The 18,789-nt window shown below is 49.2% G+C and overlaps 2 protein-coding genes across 2 annotated transcripts in view; one reads left to right on the plus strand and one right to left on the minus strand.

Annotated features, from left to right (window-relative positions):
- Positions 1 to 18,789, minus strand: part of SLC5A10 (solute carrier family 5 member 10) — a 167,014-nt gene that overhangs the window by 126,956 nt on the left and 21,269 nt on the right. The gene's annotated exons all lie outside the window — the stretch shown is intronic.
- The window catches only part of FAM83G (family with sequence similarity 83 member G), an 81,693-nt gene continuing 77,200 nt past the window's right edge, over positions 14,297 to 18,789 (plus strand). The window contains exon 1 of the mRNA XM_063934936.1: positions 14,297 to 15,339. Within this exon, the coding sequence (XP_063791006.1) occupies positions 14,857 to 15,339 (483 nt within the window). The 5' untranslated portion in view covers positions 14,297 to 14,856. The remainder of the gene's footprint in view (positions 15,340 to 18,789) is intronic.

Here is an 18,789-nt window from a genome sequence, read left to right on the forward strand (position 1 = left end):
CTAGTAGTAGTGAAGCTTACGCACTCAATGGCCCCCTGTAGTAGTGATACTTAAACACACAACGCCCCCTGTAGTAGTGATGCTTAAACACACAACGCCCCCTGTAGTAGTGATGCTTAAACACACAACGCCCCCTGTAGTAGTGACGCTTAAACACACAACGCCCCCTGTAGTAGTGATGCTTAAACACACAACGCCCCCTGTAGTAGTGATGCTTAAACACACAACGCCCCCTGTAGTAGTGACGCTTACACACAACGCCCCCTGTAGTAGTAACGCTTAAACACACAACGCCCCCTGTAGTAGTGATGCTTAAACACACAACACCCCCTGTAGTAGTGACGCTTACACACAACGCCCCCTGTAGTAGTGACGCTTAAACACACAACACCCCCTGTAGTAGTGACGCTTACACACAACGCCCCCTGTAGTAGTGACGCTTACGCACTCAACGGCCCCTGTAGTAGTGATGCTTAAACACACAACGCCCCCTGTAGTAGTGATGCTTAAACACACAACGCCCCCTGTAGTAGTGACGCTTAAACACACAACACCCCTGTAGTAGTGACGCTTAAACATACAACACCCCCTGTAGTAGTGATGCTTAAACACACAACACCCCCTGTAGTAGTGACGCTTACACACAACGCCCCCTGTAGTAGTGACGCTTACGCACTCAACGGCCCCTGTAGTAGTGATGCTTAAACACACACCGCCCCCTGTAGTAGTGATGCTTAAACACACAACACCCCCTGTAGTAGTGACGCTTAAACACACAACGCCCCCTGTAGTAGTGACGCTTACACACAACGCCCCCTGTAGTAGTGACGCTTAAACACACAACACCCCTGTAGTAGTGACGCTTAAACACACAACGCCCCCTGTAGTAGTGATGCTTAAACACACAACACCCCCTGTAGTAGTGACGCTTAAACACACAACGCCCCCTGTAGTAGTGACGCTTAAACACACAACACCCCCTGTAGTAGTGACGCTTACACACAACGCCCCCTGTAGTAGTGACACACACAACGCCCCCTGTAGTACTGATGCTTACGCATACAACGCCCTCTGTAGTAGTGACGCTTAAATACTGCCCAGTCACATATACACAGATGCACACACACCACACACACACACACACACACACACACACACACACACACACACACACACACACACACACACACATTCTCTTGCTCACTCTCTCTCCATTCACTCACCTAAAGAAGTCTGGCTGCTGGATCCGCTCATCATCCTGTGTAAGAGGCTGCAGCCTGGTCCCGTGTAGCTCCGACCCCAGTTCCGTCTAGCTCCGCCCCCTTTTCGGCCAGGCTACGGACACTGCATGGGGACACTGCATGAGGCTTCTAACTGCCGGCGCCGCAGCCGCTGCCTGTACAGTGTGACAGGCACAGCAGCCGGCAGCAGCAGGGAGAGACAGGGCGGCGCAGCAAAGAGATGCAGGGCAGGCAGAGCGCCTGTCCGGTCCGGCGCCTACGTGCACTGCATCCCTTTGATGAGCGGGTAGCGCCGAGCCTGCATCCAAGGTATACCAGTGGTGGATTTTCCACTAGGCATGTGAGGCACATGCCTAGGGGCGGCACTTGCTTGGGGGCGGTACACAAGGCTGATAACGGCCAGGTGATTCTTTTTTTTCGTCTTTACTACAGGTACTTATTTTTTTTAAATAATTTATTTAACAAATGACGGGGGCGAGACAATGGGCAACAAATTGTGGTCCAGGAGTTGGTAGTAGAGTGAGGCTGGGACTGCTTTTGTAGTCTCGAGGCATCTGGACTGGCACCCGTATTGAAGGGGGCAATGACATTATTTTGGGGGCCGGTGGCCAATAATGTGCCTAGGGGCAGCCTGACCAATAAATCCGCCCCTGAGGTATACCATTTTCTGCATTTGGTAGGAGATGATTTCTTAATTGATGTTCGATGTTTCTAAACTACAGATTTTTTTTGCAACATTTGCTATTATGTGATTGGTTCTGGCCAGCCCCGGACTACACCCTTCCCTCTGTCTCTCAACTTAAAGTAAATTAGCAGCTGCCAACTAGCTGGTGCAGAATAGCATGAGTCCATAAGCACTATTAAGATTTATTTTTTATATATACAGCATATACACTATGTAGAGAAAAGTGATTGGACACTGACAGCAATTAGATCAATGAGATGTTATTGATGTCAGTACTGCACCACGTGCAGTCATTACTGCAGACACCCTTCTTGGCAAACTGTCCACAAGTTCCTGGACCACAGCAGGCGGTATGTTTTGCCATTCTGCCTTAAGTACAGTGACCAGCTGTGACACTGAAGAAGGGCGAGCCGGTCTAGAACGCACCTGTCACTCCAATTTGTCCCAGAGAGTCTCAGTGGGGTTAAGATCTGGACTCTGAGCTGGCCAGCCCTTCCGGGTTACCAAATTTTCTGTAGACCAGTCCAGCGTCGCCCTGGAAACATGACATTGCGCAGCCTATCATGATCCCCTTTTCAAACTTGGGGGCAGAGGTATTAACTTGGAGACGGCATAAGAATTGGCGTTTCTATAATGGGTGCAGTGTGTACGGTGCACACGGGCCTCTGAGTCCCGGGGGGGCCCACACCGCACACACTGCACCCATTTCTCCTATACTTACCTCTCCGGAAGTCCATCACTGACCGTTTGTGGGCCTCTCCTCTCCTGTAGGCGTTGCGCCGCTGCTAGCGCACTGAGCACTAGAGACTCTGGCACAGTGCCAGAGTCTACAGCGCTCAGAGCGCTAGCAGCGGCGCAACGGCTACGGGAGAGTAGGGGGCCCAGACACGGAGTCTGCACACAGGTCCCCTACTCTCTAGAGACGCCCCTGGGCATAAGGTAGTGATAAACCAGTGATATGTGCAAGGTGATAAAGGCACCAGCCAATCAGCTCCAATATGTAAATTAACAGTTAGGATCTGATTGGCTGGTGCCATTATCACCTTGCACTTATCACTGGTTTATCACTTCCTTATGCCGTCTCCAGGTTAATACATCTGCCCCTCGGTTAGCTTCTTCCGCCAAGCCATTTCATTAGCAAATGATCTAATCAGTGCCCACCTACCTGTTTTATATCTTCACGAACACGGTGGGGGTGTCCAATCACTTTTGTCTACATAGTGTAGTATATATATATTAACCCCCCCCCCCTCAAGTTCTGAAAATATTGAACCAATATCTGACTACAATCCCTAATCATGGTCACACCCTCCCATGGCAAAATGCTGAAATCACTAGGGAATAGTGTTGGCCAACAATGAAGGTTCCAACGGTGATCGATGGATAAAAACATTGACTGAATTATTCTGTTGGCCCATCGATGGGAAAAAAAACACTTGCAAACCCATCGATGGGTGATGGCCATCGTTACTAGGGAAATGGAAAATATACAGGAGGGTTCCGTTCTCTCCCAGGAATCAGTGCGAACTTCACAAAAATTAAGAGTCACAGATCTACTGGGAGAGTAACCAAGAAAGGCCAGAATCAGTGGTAGGCGTTATGCCAATGCTTGTGCAGTTGGCCTATGTTTTTTGTACTGCAAATGCGTCTGAGCCCCACTGCGAATGCGTTGTGATTGTTTATCGATGACGGCCGTAGTGTGAATGACATTCATTGGGCTTTAATGGGAGGCTACCCAGACGCAGGCATTCTAAAAAAAAAAAAACTATTTTTTTTAAAAGAATGTTTTTATTATAAATGCAATAGACAAAAAATGGATTTAATAACGGTGATACTACCAAATAAGCCGCCGGTATTTAACATAATTCTTCAGCAAGGTCCAGCAGTGTCCCCCTACTTGGTGGCATTCTCCACAGTGTTGCCGTCAGCCTACCACTGCCAGCGACAGGCTGCTGAGTAACGCAAATGGTGCAATGGCCGCCTGCGTATCACACTTTCACCGGGCAGGGACTCAGCAAAGCCTGGAAGGCTTCGCTAAAGCCGAAAAGCTTTTTCTGAGTCCTCATCACCGGCAATAGGGACTGCGCCGCTTACCGCTGTTTGCTAAATACAGAACGGAGCTCTCAAACTCATTAGCGAGTGCTAAAGGGGTTACGTCTCATTATTACATAGAGCCCTAAGTGTTACACTGATGGCCAAGGTAGACAGATGCAGAAGTGTAGTTAGGAGTTTCCAGCTGAGCCAGAACACTCTGCAGATGGCATTTGTCATTTTTACGCGTAATAAAATTGTGTTAACAATGTGTACATTCTGTAATGCTCAGCAAACACAGAAGGTGATTTTGTTGTGTCTTATTCAGTGGCAGCATCTATAACATACTGAAAAGCATTTCTATGCATAGTCCATATTCCAGTGTATGGAAGGCTAGAAATACGCAATGATACACTAGCCCAGGCATGCAATGTGTGTCCCATCACCAGTGACACATCCGTCCCACAATGCACCTACATTCACATAGCTAACATCATGTCTGCAGCCTGTCTGTAAAATACTCACCGGGCCAGTGGCGGAACTAGCGAGCGGTGGGCCCAGGTGCGACAAAATGCTTTGGGGCCCCCCCTCCAAGTCCACCCCCTCACCCCTGGAGAGGATCTGGTGAGGGGGACCTGCTCAGGGCCAGAGAAATGGATACCTAGCAACAGTGCCGTAACTAGACATTTTTGCACTGTGTGCAAGAAACGGCATCGGAGCCCCACCCCTGCATGCAAAACAGGGGCAGTGCGCGCCGTAGGCGCCCGCAAAAATACATAGTGGCGTGGCTTCGTAGGGAAGGGGTGTGGCCACAAAATAATACCAATTCAGAAAACGGTGCACAGTAGTCTCCATTATTCAAATTACGCCGCACAGTAGCACCACTACACCAGGTAGAGACCCTTTTACACCTTACAGCGGACAGATTCCTCTTTTTACACATTACGGCAGACAGCGTCCCCTTTTTACACATTACGGCAGACAGCGTCCCCCTTTTTACACATTACGGCAGACAGTGTGCACTTTTTACACATAACGGCAGACAGCGTCCCCTTTTTACACATAACGGCAGACAGCGTGCCCTTGTTACACATAGCGGCAGACAGCGTACACTTTTTACACATAACGGCAGACAGCGTGCCCTTGTTAAACATAGCGGCAGACAGCGTACACTTTTTTCACATAACGGCAGACAGCGTCCCCCTTTTTACACATTACGGCAGACAGCGTCCCCTTTTTACACATTACGGCAGACTGCGAACACTTTTTACACATAACGTCAGACAGCGTCCCCTTTTTACACATTACGGCAGACAGATTCCCCCTTTTTACACATTACGGCAGGCAGATTCCCCATTTTTACACATTGCGGCAGGCAGATTCCCCATTTTTACACATTGCGGCAGGCAGTCCCAACAAAGACAGAAAGAAAGAAAGACAAAGAAAGAAAGAAAGAAAGAAAGAAAGAAAGAAAGAAAGAAAGAAAGAAAGAAAGAAAGAAAGAAAGAAAGAAAGAAAGAAAGAAAGAAGAATTATACTTACCCTCTCCGCTGGCTCAGGCTCCTCGGTGCAGCTTGACGATTCCCGTGCAGTAGAGAAGGAGGAGGAGGGAGGTGGCTGCCCCTCTGCTTCACTATAGGCTGTTCTCGGAAGACAGCCTACAGTGAAGCAGAGGGACAGCAGCAGCAGCGCCTCAACCAGTAACAAAGCGCTGCTGCGGCTCCCTCCTCCTCCTTCTCCCCCGTACCGCTGCTCCTCTCCTCTCTGTTCGGGCGGCTGTGTGCTGCGGGCAGCGGTTGCCCGCAGCACACAGCGGCATGTAATGAGTCAGTTTGACTCATTACATGCTTTGGGCCCCTGACAGAGGCGGGCCCCAGTGCAACACATGACTTGAGGTACAGCTTTCCAGCACTTAATGCAGGGCTGTACCAAGGGGCAGGGCAGCCACCAGGGGTGTAGCTGTGGGGACTGGTGTCTCGGGCAGTGTCGGACTGGGGCATGTAGGGCCCACTGGGGAATGCTGTGGTAGGGGCCCATGCTTAGAGGTGTGGCCTGCCTCCAGAGGGGATGTGGCCAGACACCACAGAGGCTTGACTAACCATAAGAAAACGCATGGTCTGGGCACCTTGATAAATATATATAGTAAATACTACTACTGCATGCATGATAATGTACCAGATTAATAACAGCAACACACTTTAGAAAATACACCATAGCCCTGTGCAGGATAGCATACCTCCCAACTGTCCCGATTTTCGCGGGACAGCCCTGCTTTTTTTGGGGAGGGGGGGGGGGAGGGGGGGGGGGGCAGTTGGGAGGCTCCTGTCAATCACTGCTCTGCCTAGCAGCGTTGAATAGACAATGTGCGCATGCGCACAGCGTCTGTTCAATGGAGGCAGAGGGAGAGGGGGCAAGCCAGCAGTTCACAGAGCTGTGGACATGCCCCCTTAGTAACGAAAAACAGGGGGCATGACCTGTGATCCACGTCCCCTTTTTGCATAGACCATGCCCCCATTCTGGCACGGGCACGCTACGCGCGCGCAGGACTCAGGAGTCCCGTCTTTGTTAACTTAAATGTTGGGAGATATGGTATAATGTAACATACATATAATGTATAATTAAATTGCATAGTCTGGAACATGATCTCTAAAGGAGTACGTGGGCACTCAGGCAGTGGGGCCCACTGGGGGTTTCCCCTGGACCTTGTGGGCCAGTCCAGCCCTGGTCCCGGGCCCTTACAGAGAGGGGGGCCCACCCCTGGCTCCTACCACTGAGCTGCACCAGGCTGTGCACATCAGCTCTCTGTGAACCACCAGTATGTAATATCACATTGTATGACATCACATGGGGATGGAGCTGTGCGACAGAATGGGGGGGGGGGGGGGGGGGCTGTCTCTTTTGACAGTCCCGGGCCCTACATTTCTGGTGGCAGCCCTGCACAGGGGTCCAGCTGCCCCTGGTGATGTCCCTGCGTTGTGCTTGGAGTGAAGTGATCACATCAGCGGTCTCTTCACTCATCTATCGGGACCAGGGGAGGATTGGCCATAGGGATCACAGGGAAGATTCCAGGTGGGCCAATGTGCATGTGGGGCTAGTTTTGTTTGTTTACATGAGAGGGGTGGTGCTGTTGCCATGGTTACATGGTATATCTCTGGTGCTGACCATGTCAGGCCACTTCTATAAATTTTTCCAGGGCCACTTTCAGTTCCCAATCCGCCCCTGATTGGGACTCCTACGCATGCGCGGCCTACCATAGAAACCTATGGGGGCTGCGGCTGCAGTCGGAAATGGAGATATCTGCTGCGGTAGTTCATGTAATACCACAGGTTTCTATTCATCTCCGGGTAGTGGCGTTGACCACCACCCAAGAGTGGTAACTAGCCGGCGGTCAGAACTTCAGCTGGTGTCGGGATTCCGGCGTCGGCATCCTGACCACCGGGATCCCGACAGGCGGTCAATTGACTGCCTCCCCTTAATATTTGCATTTTCAGGGAATAAATGTTATTTGATAAGACTTCTACTCAGCTGCGTTGTGACGTCATGACATTGTGCATGCTGCACTCCTGGGCCACAATGTCATGGAATGTCACGTCCTCCGTTCGGGCCCCCTCCTCTCTGCGCCAGCGCTGTTGAGTCTGAGCACTAGATTTCTCTATTGCGCATGCGAAAAACACTATGAAAATGGGCGCTACGCCATTTTCACAGTCATTTAATAGTGCTGCTGACACCGCTGCGGGACTCCGGAGGGGTGAGTATTCAAAAAATGGGTGCAGGCAGGATGTGCAGTGTGGGCCTCCCATGGACTCAGGGGCCCGGGTGCAACACACACACACACACACACACACACACACACACACACACACACACACACACACACACAGACACAGACTGAATAGTACAATATAGGAGGTCATTCCGAGTTGATCGCTCGCTAGCTAGTTTTAGCAGCCGTGCGAACGCTATGCCGCCGCCCACTGGGGAGTGTATTTTAGCTTAGCAGAAGTGCGAACGCTTGTGCAGCCGAGCTTTGAAAAAACAGTTTGTGCAGTTTCAGGGTAGCTCTGAACCTACTCAGCGCTTGCGATCACTTCAGCCTATTCGTGTCCGGATTTGACGTCATATACCCGCACAGCGAACGCCCAGCCACGCCTGCGTTTTTTCAGACACGCCTGCGTTTTTGCAAACACTCCCTGAAAACGGTCAGTTGACACCCAGAAACGCCCACTTCCTGTCAATCTTCTAGCACCTGTCAGTGCGAAGAAAAACTTTGCTAGAACCTGAGCACAACCACAAAGGGCTTTGTACCCGGATGTCGCGCGTGCGCATTGCGACCCATATGCATGCACAGAAAAATAGGATTTTAATACCTACCGGTAAATCCTTTTCTCTTAGTCCGTAGAGGATGCTGGGGATGCTTCAAGAACTATGGGGTATAGACGGGATCCACAGGAGACATGGGCACACTATAAGACTTTGAATGGGTGTGAACTGGCTCCTCCCTCTATGCACCTCCTCCAGACTCCAGTTATAGGGACTGTGCCCAGGGAGACGGACATTTTGAGGAAAATGATTTATTTAATTATTTTAAACTAAAGTGAGATACATACCAGCTCACACCACTAACACTCCGTACAACATGGCATTCAACAACAACGCATGCAACGGCATACCAACAGCAGTCACAGATGTGACTGAACTCAACGCAACATGAGCGTAACTATAACCAAACTGCAGATACAGCCCGCACTGGGACGGGTGCCCAGCATCCTCTACGGACTAAGAGAAAAGGATTTACCGGTAGGTATTAAAATCCTATTTTCTCATATGTCCTAGAGGATGCTGGGGATGCTTCAAGAATCATGGGGTTTATACCAAAGCTCTAGAACGGGCGGGAGAGTGTGCATGACTCTGCAGCACCGATTGACCAAACAAAAGGTCCTCCTCAGCCAGGGTATCAAACTTGTAAAACTTCGCAAAGGTGTTTGATCCCGACCAAGTAGCAGCTCGGCAAAGCTGTAATGCCGAGACCCCTCGGGCAGCCGTCCAGGATGAGCCCACCTTTCTGGTAGAATGGGCTTTCACCGATTTCGGTAACGGCAATCCTGTCGTAGAATGAGCCTGCTGAATCGTATTACAGATCCAGCGTGCAATAGTCTGCTTGGAAGCAGGAGCCCCAATCTTGTTGGGATCCCACAGGACAAACAGAGCCTCAGTTTTCCTAATCTGAGCCGTTCTGGCGACATAGATTTTCAAAGCTCTGACCACATCGAGAGACTTTGACTCCGCCAAGGCCTCAGTAGCCACTGGCACCACAATTGGCTGGTTTACGTGAAAAGATGAAACCACTTTTGGCAGAAATTGTTGACGAGTTCTCAACTCTGCTCTATCCGCATGGAAAATCAAATAGGGGCTTTTGTGAGACAAAGCCACCAATTCAGACACTCGCCTTGCGGACGCCAAGGCCAACAACATGACCACTTTCCAAGTAAGGAATTTTAACTCGACCTTTCGCAAAGGTTCAAACCAATGTGATTGCAAAAATTGCAGCACCACATTAAGATCCCACGGTGCCACAGGAGGCACAAATGGAGGTTGGATGTGCAGCACGCCTTTTACGAAGATCTGAACTTCTGGAAGAGAAGCCAATTCTTTATGAAAAAAGATTGACAAGGCCGAAATCTGTACTTTAATAGAGCCTAACTTTAGGCCCGCATCCACACCTGCTTGTAGGAAATGGAGCAAACGCCCCAGGTGAAATTCTTCCGTAGGAGCCTTCTTGGATTCACACCAAGACACATATTTTCTCCAAATATGGTGGTAATGCTTTCTCGTTACTTCTTTTCTAGCCTGAAGAAGTGTGGGAATGACTTTACTGGGAATACCCTTTCGGGCTAGGATTTGGCGTTTAACCACCACGCCGTCAAACGCAGCCGCGGTAAGTCCCGATACACGCATGGCCCCTGTTGTAACAGGTCCTCCCGAAGAGGAAGAGGCCAGGGATCTTCTATGAGCAACTCCTGAAGATCTGGATACCAAGCCCTTTTTGGCCAAGCCGGAACAATGTGGATCGCCTGAACCCTTGTTCTTCTTATAATTTTTATCACCTTTGGAATGAGTGGAAGTGGAGGGAACACATATACCGACGGAAACACCCACGGTGTCACTAGGGAGTCCACCGCTATCGCTTGAGGGTCTCTTGACCTGGAACAATATCTCTGAAGTTTCTTGTTGAGGCGGGACGCCATCATGTCTACTTGAGGAACTCCCCAACGACTTGTCACTTCTGAAAGACCTCTTGATTAAGACCCCACTCTCCTGGATGGAGATCGTGTCTGCTGAGGAAGTCTGCTTCCCAGTTGTCCACTCCTGGAATGAAGACTGCTGACAGAGCGCTGGCATGTCTTTCCGCCCAGCGAAGAATCTTCGTGGCCTCGGCCATCGCCGCTCTGCTCCTTGTTCCGCCTTGGCGGTTTATGTACGCCACTGCTGTCACGCTGTCTGACTGAATCAAGACAGGCAGACCTCGAAGAAGATGTTCTGCTTGCAGTATGCCGTTGTAAATGGCTCTTAATTCCAGAATGTTTATGTGTAGACAAGCTTCCTGGCTCGACCACTTTCCCTGAAAGTTTCTTCCCTGTGTGACTGCTCCCCAGCCTCGGAGGCTTGCATCTGTGGTCACCAGGATCCAATCCTGAAACCCGAACCTGCGTCCTTCCAGAAGGTGAGAATTGTGCAGTCACCACAGAAGGGAGAGTCTGGTCCCGGGAGATAGAATTATTTTCCGGTGCATGTCCAGGTGAGACCCGGACCACTGGTCCAACAGGTTCCACTGAAACACCCTGGCATGGAACCTGCCATACGGAATGGCCTCGTAGGCCGCCACCATCTTCCCCAGCAACCGAGTGCATTGAAAAACTGACACCTTTGCCGGTTTCGCAATCTGGTTTACCATGTTCTGTATTTCCAGAGCTTTTTCCACTGGAAGAAAAACTCTCTGCAATTCTGTATCCAGAATCATACCCAGGAACGACAGCTGTGTCGTCGGATCCAACTGTGATTTTGGCAAATTTAGGAGCCAACCCTGTTGTTGCAGAATCGTCAGTGAAAGGGCAACATTCTTCAACAATTGCTCCTTGGACCTCGTCTTTATGAGGAGATCGTCCAAGTACGGGATAATTGTGATTCCCTGCTTGCGCAGGAGAACCATCATTTCCACCATTACTTTGGTCTGTCCACGGCTCCGAGGATTTTCACCAAACGGCAACGTCTGAAATTGGTAATGACAATCCTGCACAGCAAATCTCAGGTAAGCCTGATGTGGAGGATATATGGGGACAGACTGGAGATCACTGCTCGGAGATATTCCATCTTGAATTTGAATTTTTTCAGAAAGAAATTGAGGGATTTTAGGTTCAGAATCGTTCTGACTGAGCCATCCGGCTTCGGGACCACGAACAGGCTCGAATAAAAGCCTTCCCCCTGTTGTGACGGGGGCACCGTGACAATTACTTGATTTTGACACAACTTTAGTATCGCAGCGCTTACTATCTCCCTTTCTAGAAGAGAAGCTGGCAAGGCCGATTTGAAAAATCGGTGAGGGGGCACGTCTTGAAACTCTAACTCGTACCCTTGGGTTACTATGTCTACTATCCAAGGATCCAGGTACGAGTGCACCCAGACCTGACTGAAGAGTTGGAGACGTGCCCCCACCGGTGCGGGCTCCCGCAGAGAAGCCCCAGCGTCATGTGGTGGATTTGGTAGAAGCCGGAGAGGACTTCTGCTCTTGGGAACTTGCCACAGCGTGTGACCTTTTTCCCCGTCCTCTCCCCCTCGCAGCAAGGAAGGAGGACCCACGTCCTTTTTTGAATTTATTGGGCCGAAAGGACTGCATATGATAGTGAGGCGATTTCTTCTGCTGTGCAGGAACATAAGGTAAAAATGAAGACTTACCCGCGGTAGCCGTAGACACCAGGTCAGTGAGGCCGTCACCAAACAAGACCCTACCGTTAAACGGTAGAGACTCCATTGCCTTCTTAGAGTCAGTGTCAGCATTCCATTGATGAATCCACAATGCTCTCCTTGCTGAGACTGCCATGGCATTGGCCCTTGATCCCAAAAGGCCAATATCCCTCACAGCTTCTTTTAAATATGCTGCAGCGTCCCTGATTTGAGTGACCCAGAGTCAAAAGCACACTATCCCTGTCTAGGGTATCTACCTCAGATGACAAGTTATCTGCCCACTTTTCAATAGCGCTACTCACCCATGCCGAAGCAACGGCAGGCCTGAGTAGCGACCCTGTAGTGACATAAATGGATTTTAGTGTATTTTCCTGCTTACGATCCGCAGGATCCTTTAGGTCTGCCGTGTCAGGGGACGGAAGCGCCACCTTTTTGGATAGACGCGATAAAGCTTTGTCTACCGTGGGGATTGACTCCCACCTTTCCCTGTCCCCAGAGGGGAACGGATATGTCACTGGAATTCTTTTGGGAACATGTATCTTTTTGTCAGGATTTTCCCAAGCCTTTTCAAAAAGTGCGTTCAGTTCATGAGATGGAGGAAACGTTACCTCAGGTTTCTTTCCTTTAAACATACAGACCCTCGTATCAGGAACAGCAGGGTCCTCAGTGATATGTAATACTTCTTTTATCGCCACAATCATGTACTGAATACTCTTAGCCAGTTTTGGATGTAATCTGGCATCACTATAGTCGACACTGGAATCAGAGTCGGTGTCGGTATCTGCTATCTGGGTAAATGCACGTTTCTGTGACCCCGAAGGGGTCTGGGCCTGTGACAAAGCATCTTCCATGGATTTTCTCCACGTCTGGTTCTTAGACTCAGATTTATCAAATCTCTTAGTCAACCTAGTCACATTTGCGTTTAAAACACTCAACATATTCACCCAATCATCCGTCAGCGGTGCCGACACGGCCACTCTCGCAGTATTTTCTGTCCCCACTCCAGCCTCCTCCTGGGAAGAGAATTCAGCCTCAGACATGTCGACACCCACGTACCGACACCCACAACAACACTGGGGCTATAGGAGACAGACCCACAATAAAGTCTGAAAGAGAGACACAGAGAGAGTTCTGCCAGCTCACACCCAGCGCCTATCCCGGTACTGAAGCAAGTAACAAGACTGCCCAGACCTGTTAACGCTTTCTATATGTATAATTTAGCACCAAATCACTTGTGCCCCCCTGCCCCGTTTTGCACCCTGTTACTTGTACAGCAGTGTGGAGGTCAGGGCCAGCGTCTCTGCAGCTTCTGTGAAGAGAAAATGCGCTGGTCAGAGCTGTGTGTGCTAAGCCCCGCCCACTACATGGCGCGCTTCAGTCCCACTTAAAATTATCTTTATACTGGCGGGGGTCCCTTAACTAGTGCCTGGCCACTGTTATAACTTATGCCAGTGGTGTTTGTGGTATTCATGCTGCCCATGATGCCCCCCCTGCGCCCTGCAGTGCTGAGTTATGTGTGGGAGCATGGCGCGCAGCGCGCCCGCTGCGCGGTGCCTCAAACGCCGTCTTCTGCCGTCACTGAAGTCTTCTGATCTTCTCATACTCACCCGGCTTCTGTCTTCTGGCTCTGTGAGGGGGGTGACGGCGCAGCTCCGGGAACAAGCAGCTAGGCGCACCAAGTGATCGTACCCTCTGGAGCTAATGGTGTCCAGTAGCCTAAGAAGCAGAGCCTTTGAACTCAGAGAAGTAGGTCTGCTTCTCTCCCCTCAGTCCCACGATGCAGGGAGCCTATAGCCAGCAGGTCTCCCTGAAAATAACAAAACTAATAAAAGTATTTTTCTGAGAAACTCTGGAGAGCTCCTCAGTGTGCATCCAGTCTCACTGGGCACAGAATCTAACTGGAGTCTGGAGGAGGGGCATAGAGGGAGGAGCCAGTTCACACCCATTCAAAGTCTTATAGTGTGCCCATGTGTCCTGCGGATCCCGTCTATACCCCATGGTTCTTGAAGCATCCCCAGCATCCTCTAGAACGTATGAGAAATGCCGTTTTTTCACCTAATCGCTGCGCTGCGAAAATCGGCAGCGAGCGATCAACTCGGAATGACCCCAACAATGTCGTGGGGGTGTTTTCGCAGAAAGGAAAGCTCAGATGAATAACCAGTAGTAGTATAACAGTACTTTTTTTATTGGGGGTTACATAGTTACTGTAACTGACATTATGTTCTGCACATAGTTTTCCTACTAGAAGCGTGTTTGGAGATCATAGAACTTGGCCGCAGAGCTGGCGCTCTAACTCGTGCTGCTCCTGCGGCCTGAGCCCCAGGGTAGCACAGTCACAGCACACAGGTCAGGGCAGACAGGCGGGCAGTCACGTGACGTGGCGGCTGGGAGCTGGGGTGGGGGCGGCCCGGCGCCGGCTCACGTGACCTCGCTTCCAGGCTGAGCCCTGATCAGCGCTGTTACCTGGTGTCAGTGAGCTGAGTGCAGCAGCTCAGACCGGGAGCAGCAGCGGGAGACCCGGGACAGAGACCGGCGGCTGCGGGATACCCGGGACTGGAGGTGGGGCTCTATTGCCAGGGGTCAAGGTGGTCACGGATACACAAGCTGTAGCCCTGGTGGCCATTTACCGCACTATGGGTCAGCGTGAGCCACTGTACAGGAACAGGCGTGCTGGCCAACAGAAGGCATTGTCGTCTGAGGACTCATTTATTATATAGATCAAGGTCCAGTCCTGGAGCCCAACTGAGAATCTGCAGCAAGGTCCACTAAAGGAGCCCAACTGAGGAACCTCAGCAAGGTCCACCCCTGGGGCCCATCTGTGGAACCTCAGCAAGGTCCACTCCTGGGACCCATCCGAGGATCTTCAGCAAGTTCCACTACAGGGGCTCAACTGAGGATCTCCAGCAGAGCCACAAGGGGCCCACCTGAGGATCCCCAGCTATGGCCCTCTCCCAGATCCAATGTCTGGACAATAACAATGTCAACTGGAGGTCCAGTGAGGCTAAGCCTGAGTTCTTCTACAGCGAGGAGCAGAGGCTGGCCCTGGAAGCTCTGGTGGGCTCTGGACAAGATGCCTTCCATGAAGTGGTCAAGAAGGAAAACATCAGGGACTTTTTGTCGGAGCCGGAACTCGCCAAGATAGTGTCCAGAGTGGAACCTTTTGACCCTGAATACTGTAACCCCTGGATAACTGGGGACAAGCCGGAAAAGGAGGGAGAGGGAGACCACCAAGAGGATGTAGAGCATTCCTTGGAATACTGGCCAGATAAATCGGACTGCTCCATCCCTGACCTAGACTTGGGGTGGCCGGACACCGTTACCTATAGAGGAGTGACCCGGGCAACGGTGTATATGCAGCCACCAATTGATGGCCAGCCTCACATAAAGGAGGTGGTCCGGAAGGTGATCACACAAGCCCAGAAAGTGAGTAATTGCCATTTATACATTTGACAACTCTTAGAACAACTGATTGTACCACATTTAGCTAATGTATGTAACCTTTGGCTTCCTAGCTGTTGTGGATCTATAAGGGTGGCAGGTTACGCTGGAACGTATAGCTTCACAAACACCATATAACCGCAGGTCTATGTCATAGCATTTTATGCCCAGTGACGTTTTCCTGAACGTATTTACTTATTAAAGTACACACCAAGACTGTGTGCCAGGTAGGACATTGGCCCAGATCAACTTCAGAGCTCTATATAGAGAACAAAGAACATACAGACCTTTTACAGCGAGCTGAAACAATGTACTGTACATATACATCACTCCACCTTATATTTACTATACAGCTTTACACCTTCATTAGGTGGTTCCTATGTTTGGGTTGTTGGAATAGTAAGAGGGTGATATGGAAAAAGAAATACAGGATTAGCGTGGTTTTATATATTGGGAGATGAGTGAGGTCAAGGTGAAATTCTTATGGTGGAACAGGCAGAGGTGCGGAGATAGAATATTGGAGATTATTTTTGCTTTGCCGACAGTCTAATACCATCACACTCCATGGCCCAGATGCAATAGCCTGCGGCGACATTTTGGCAATATAGCCGATAGAATTAATCCTGCAATTTGTTTAAAGGCAAAACCAACTTGGTTTTGCCTTGATAAATCCATAAATTGAACGAGGCTGAAGTTAGCTTCTTATTCGGCCAGCTTCTTATTCACTTCTTATTCAAGCTCCAGCTTCTTATTCACTTCTTATTCGAACTCCAGCTTCTTATTCAGATCATTCAGTTTCGCAAGGGTTAATGAGTCTTCTGTCACAAATTTGACACCTGAAATCAACAGAGTAGGGTCCCTTGCATGTGACCCACTTGTATTTTGCCTGGCCCAACACTGTTTTGGGCATGAAATACACTGGCAAAGTGGGCACACACACCATATTTTGCCATTTTGAATAAGTAGCTGTAGTTTTGCAAGGGTTAACTAGTCTTGGGCCACAAATTTGACACCTGAAATCAACAGAGAGTGGTCACTTGCATGTGACCCACTTGTATTTTGCCTGGCCCAACGCTGTTTTGGGCATGAAATACACTGGCAAAGTGGGCACACACACCATATTTTACCATTTTGAATAAGTAGCTGTAGTTTTGCAAGGGTTAACCAGTCTTGGGCCACAAATCTGACACCTGAAATCAACAGAGGGTGGTCACTTACATGTGACGCAGTTGTATTTTGCTTGGCCCAATGCTGTTTTGGGCATGAAATATACTGGCAAAGTGGGCACACACACCATATTTTGCCATTTTGAATAAGTAGCTGTAGTTTAGCAAGGGTTAACTAGTCTTGGGCCACAAATTTGACCCCCAAAAACAACAGAGGGTGGTCACTTATATATGACGCAGTTGTAATTTGCCTGGCCCAACGCTGTTTTGAGCATGAAATATACTGGCAAAGTGGGCACACACCATATTTTGCCATTTTGAATAAGTAGCTGTAGTTTAGCAAGGGTTAACTAGTCTTGGGCCACAAATTTGACCCCCAAAAACAACAGAGGGTGGTCACTTACATATGACGCAGTTGTATTTTGCTTGGCCCAACGCTGTTTTGGGCATGAAATACACTGGCAAAGTGGGCACACACACCATATTTTACCATTTTGAATAAGTAGCTGTAGTTTTTCAAGGGTTAACCAGTCTTGGGCCACAAATCTGACACCTGAAATCAACAGAGGGTGGTCACTTACATATGACGCAGTTGTATTTTGCTTGGCCCAACGCTGTTTTGGGCATGAAATACACTGGCAAAATGGGCACACACACCATATTTTGCCATTTTGAATAAGTAGCTGTAGTTTAGCAAGGGTTAACTAGTCTTGGGCCACAAATTTGACCCCCAAAAACAACAGAGGGTGGTCACTTACATATGACGCAGTTGTATTTTGCCTGGCCCAACGCTGTTTTGGGCATGAAATACACTGGCAAAGTGGGCACACACACCATATTTTACCATTTTGAATAAGTAGCTGTAGTTTTGCAAGGGTTAACCAGTCTTGGGCCACAAATCTGACACCTGAAATCAACAGAGGGTGGTCACTTACATATGACGCAGTTGTATTTTGCTTGGCCCAACGCTGTTTTGGGCATGAAATACAGTACACTGGCAAAGTGGGCACACACACCATATCTTACCATTTTGAATAAGTAGCTGTAGTTTTGCAAGGGTTAACCAGTCTTGGGCCACACATTTGACCCGCAAAAACAACAGAGGGTGGTCACTTGCATGTGACCCACTTGTATTTTTCCTGGCTCAACGCTGTTTTGGGCATGAAATACACTGGCAAAGTGGGCACACACACCATGATTTGCTATTTTGAATAAGTAGCTGTAGTTTTGCAAGGGTTAACCAGTCTTGGGCCACAAATTTGACAACTGAAATCAACAGAGGGTGGTCACTTACATATGACCCACTTGTATTTTGCTTGGCCCAACGCTGTTTTGGGCATGAAATACACTGGCAAAGTGGGCACAGACACCATTTTATAAATTGCCATTTTGAATAAGTAGCTGTAGTTTTGCAAGGGTTAACTAGTCTTGGGCCACAAATTTGACCCCTGAAATCAACAGAGGGTGGTCACTTACATATGACCCACTTGTATTTTGCTTGGCCCAACGCTGTTTTGGGCATACAATACACTGGCAAAGTGGGCACACACACCATATTTTGCCATTTTGAATAAGCAGCTGTAGTTTTGCAAGGGTTAACTAGTCTTGGGCCACAAATTTGACCCCTGAAATCAGCAGAGGGTGGTCACTTACATATCACCCACTTGTATTTTGTTTGGCCCAACGCTGTTTCGGGCATGAAATACACTGGCAAAGTGGGCACACACACCATATTTTACCATTTTGAATAAGTAGCTGTAGTTTTGCAAGGGTTAACCAGTCTTGGGCCACAAATCTGACACCTGAAATCAACAGAGGGTGGTCACTTACATGTGTCGCAGTTGTATTTTGCTTGGCCCAACGCTCTTTTGGGCATGAAATATACTGGCAAAGTGGGCACACACACCATATTTTGCCATTTTGAATAAGTAGCTGTAGTTTAGCAAGGGTTAACTAGTCTTGGGCCACAAATTTGACCCCCAAAAACAACAGAGGGTGGTCACTTATATATGACGCAGTTGTATTTTGCCTGGCCCAACGCTGTTTTGAGCATGAAATATACTGGCAAAGTGGGCACACACCATATTTTGCCATTTTGAATAAGTAGCTGTAGTTTAGCAAGGGTTAACTAGTCTTGGGCCACAAATTTGACCCCCAAAAACAACAGAGGGTGGTCACTTACATATGACGCAGTTGTATTTTGCTTGGCCCAACGCTGTTTTGGGCATGAAATACACTGGCAAAGTGGGCACACACACCATATTTTGCC

The sequence above is a fragment of the Pseudophryne corroboree genome, chromosome 7, assembly GCF_028390025.1.
Source record: "Pseudophryne corroboree isolate aPseCor3 chromosome 7, aPseCor3.hap2, whole genome shotgun sequence".
NCBI classification, from domain to species: Eukaryota; Metazoa; Chordata; class Amphibia; order Anura; family Myobatrachidae; genus Pseudophryne; species Pseudophryne corroboree.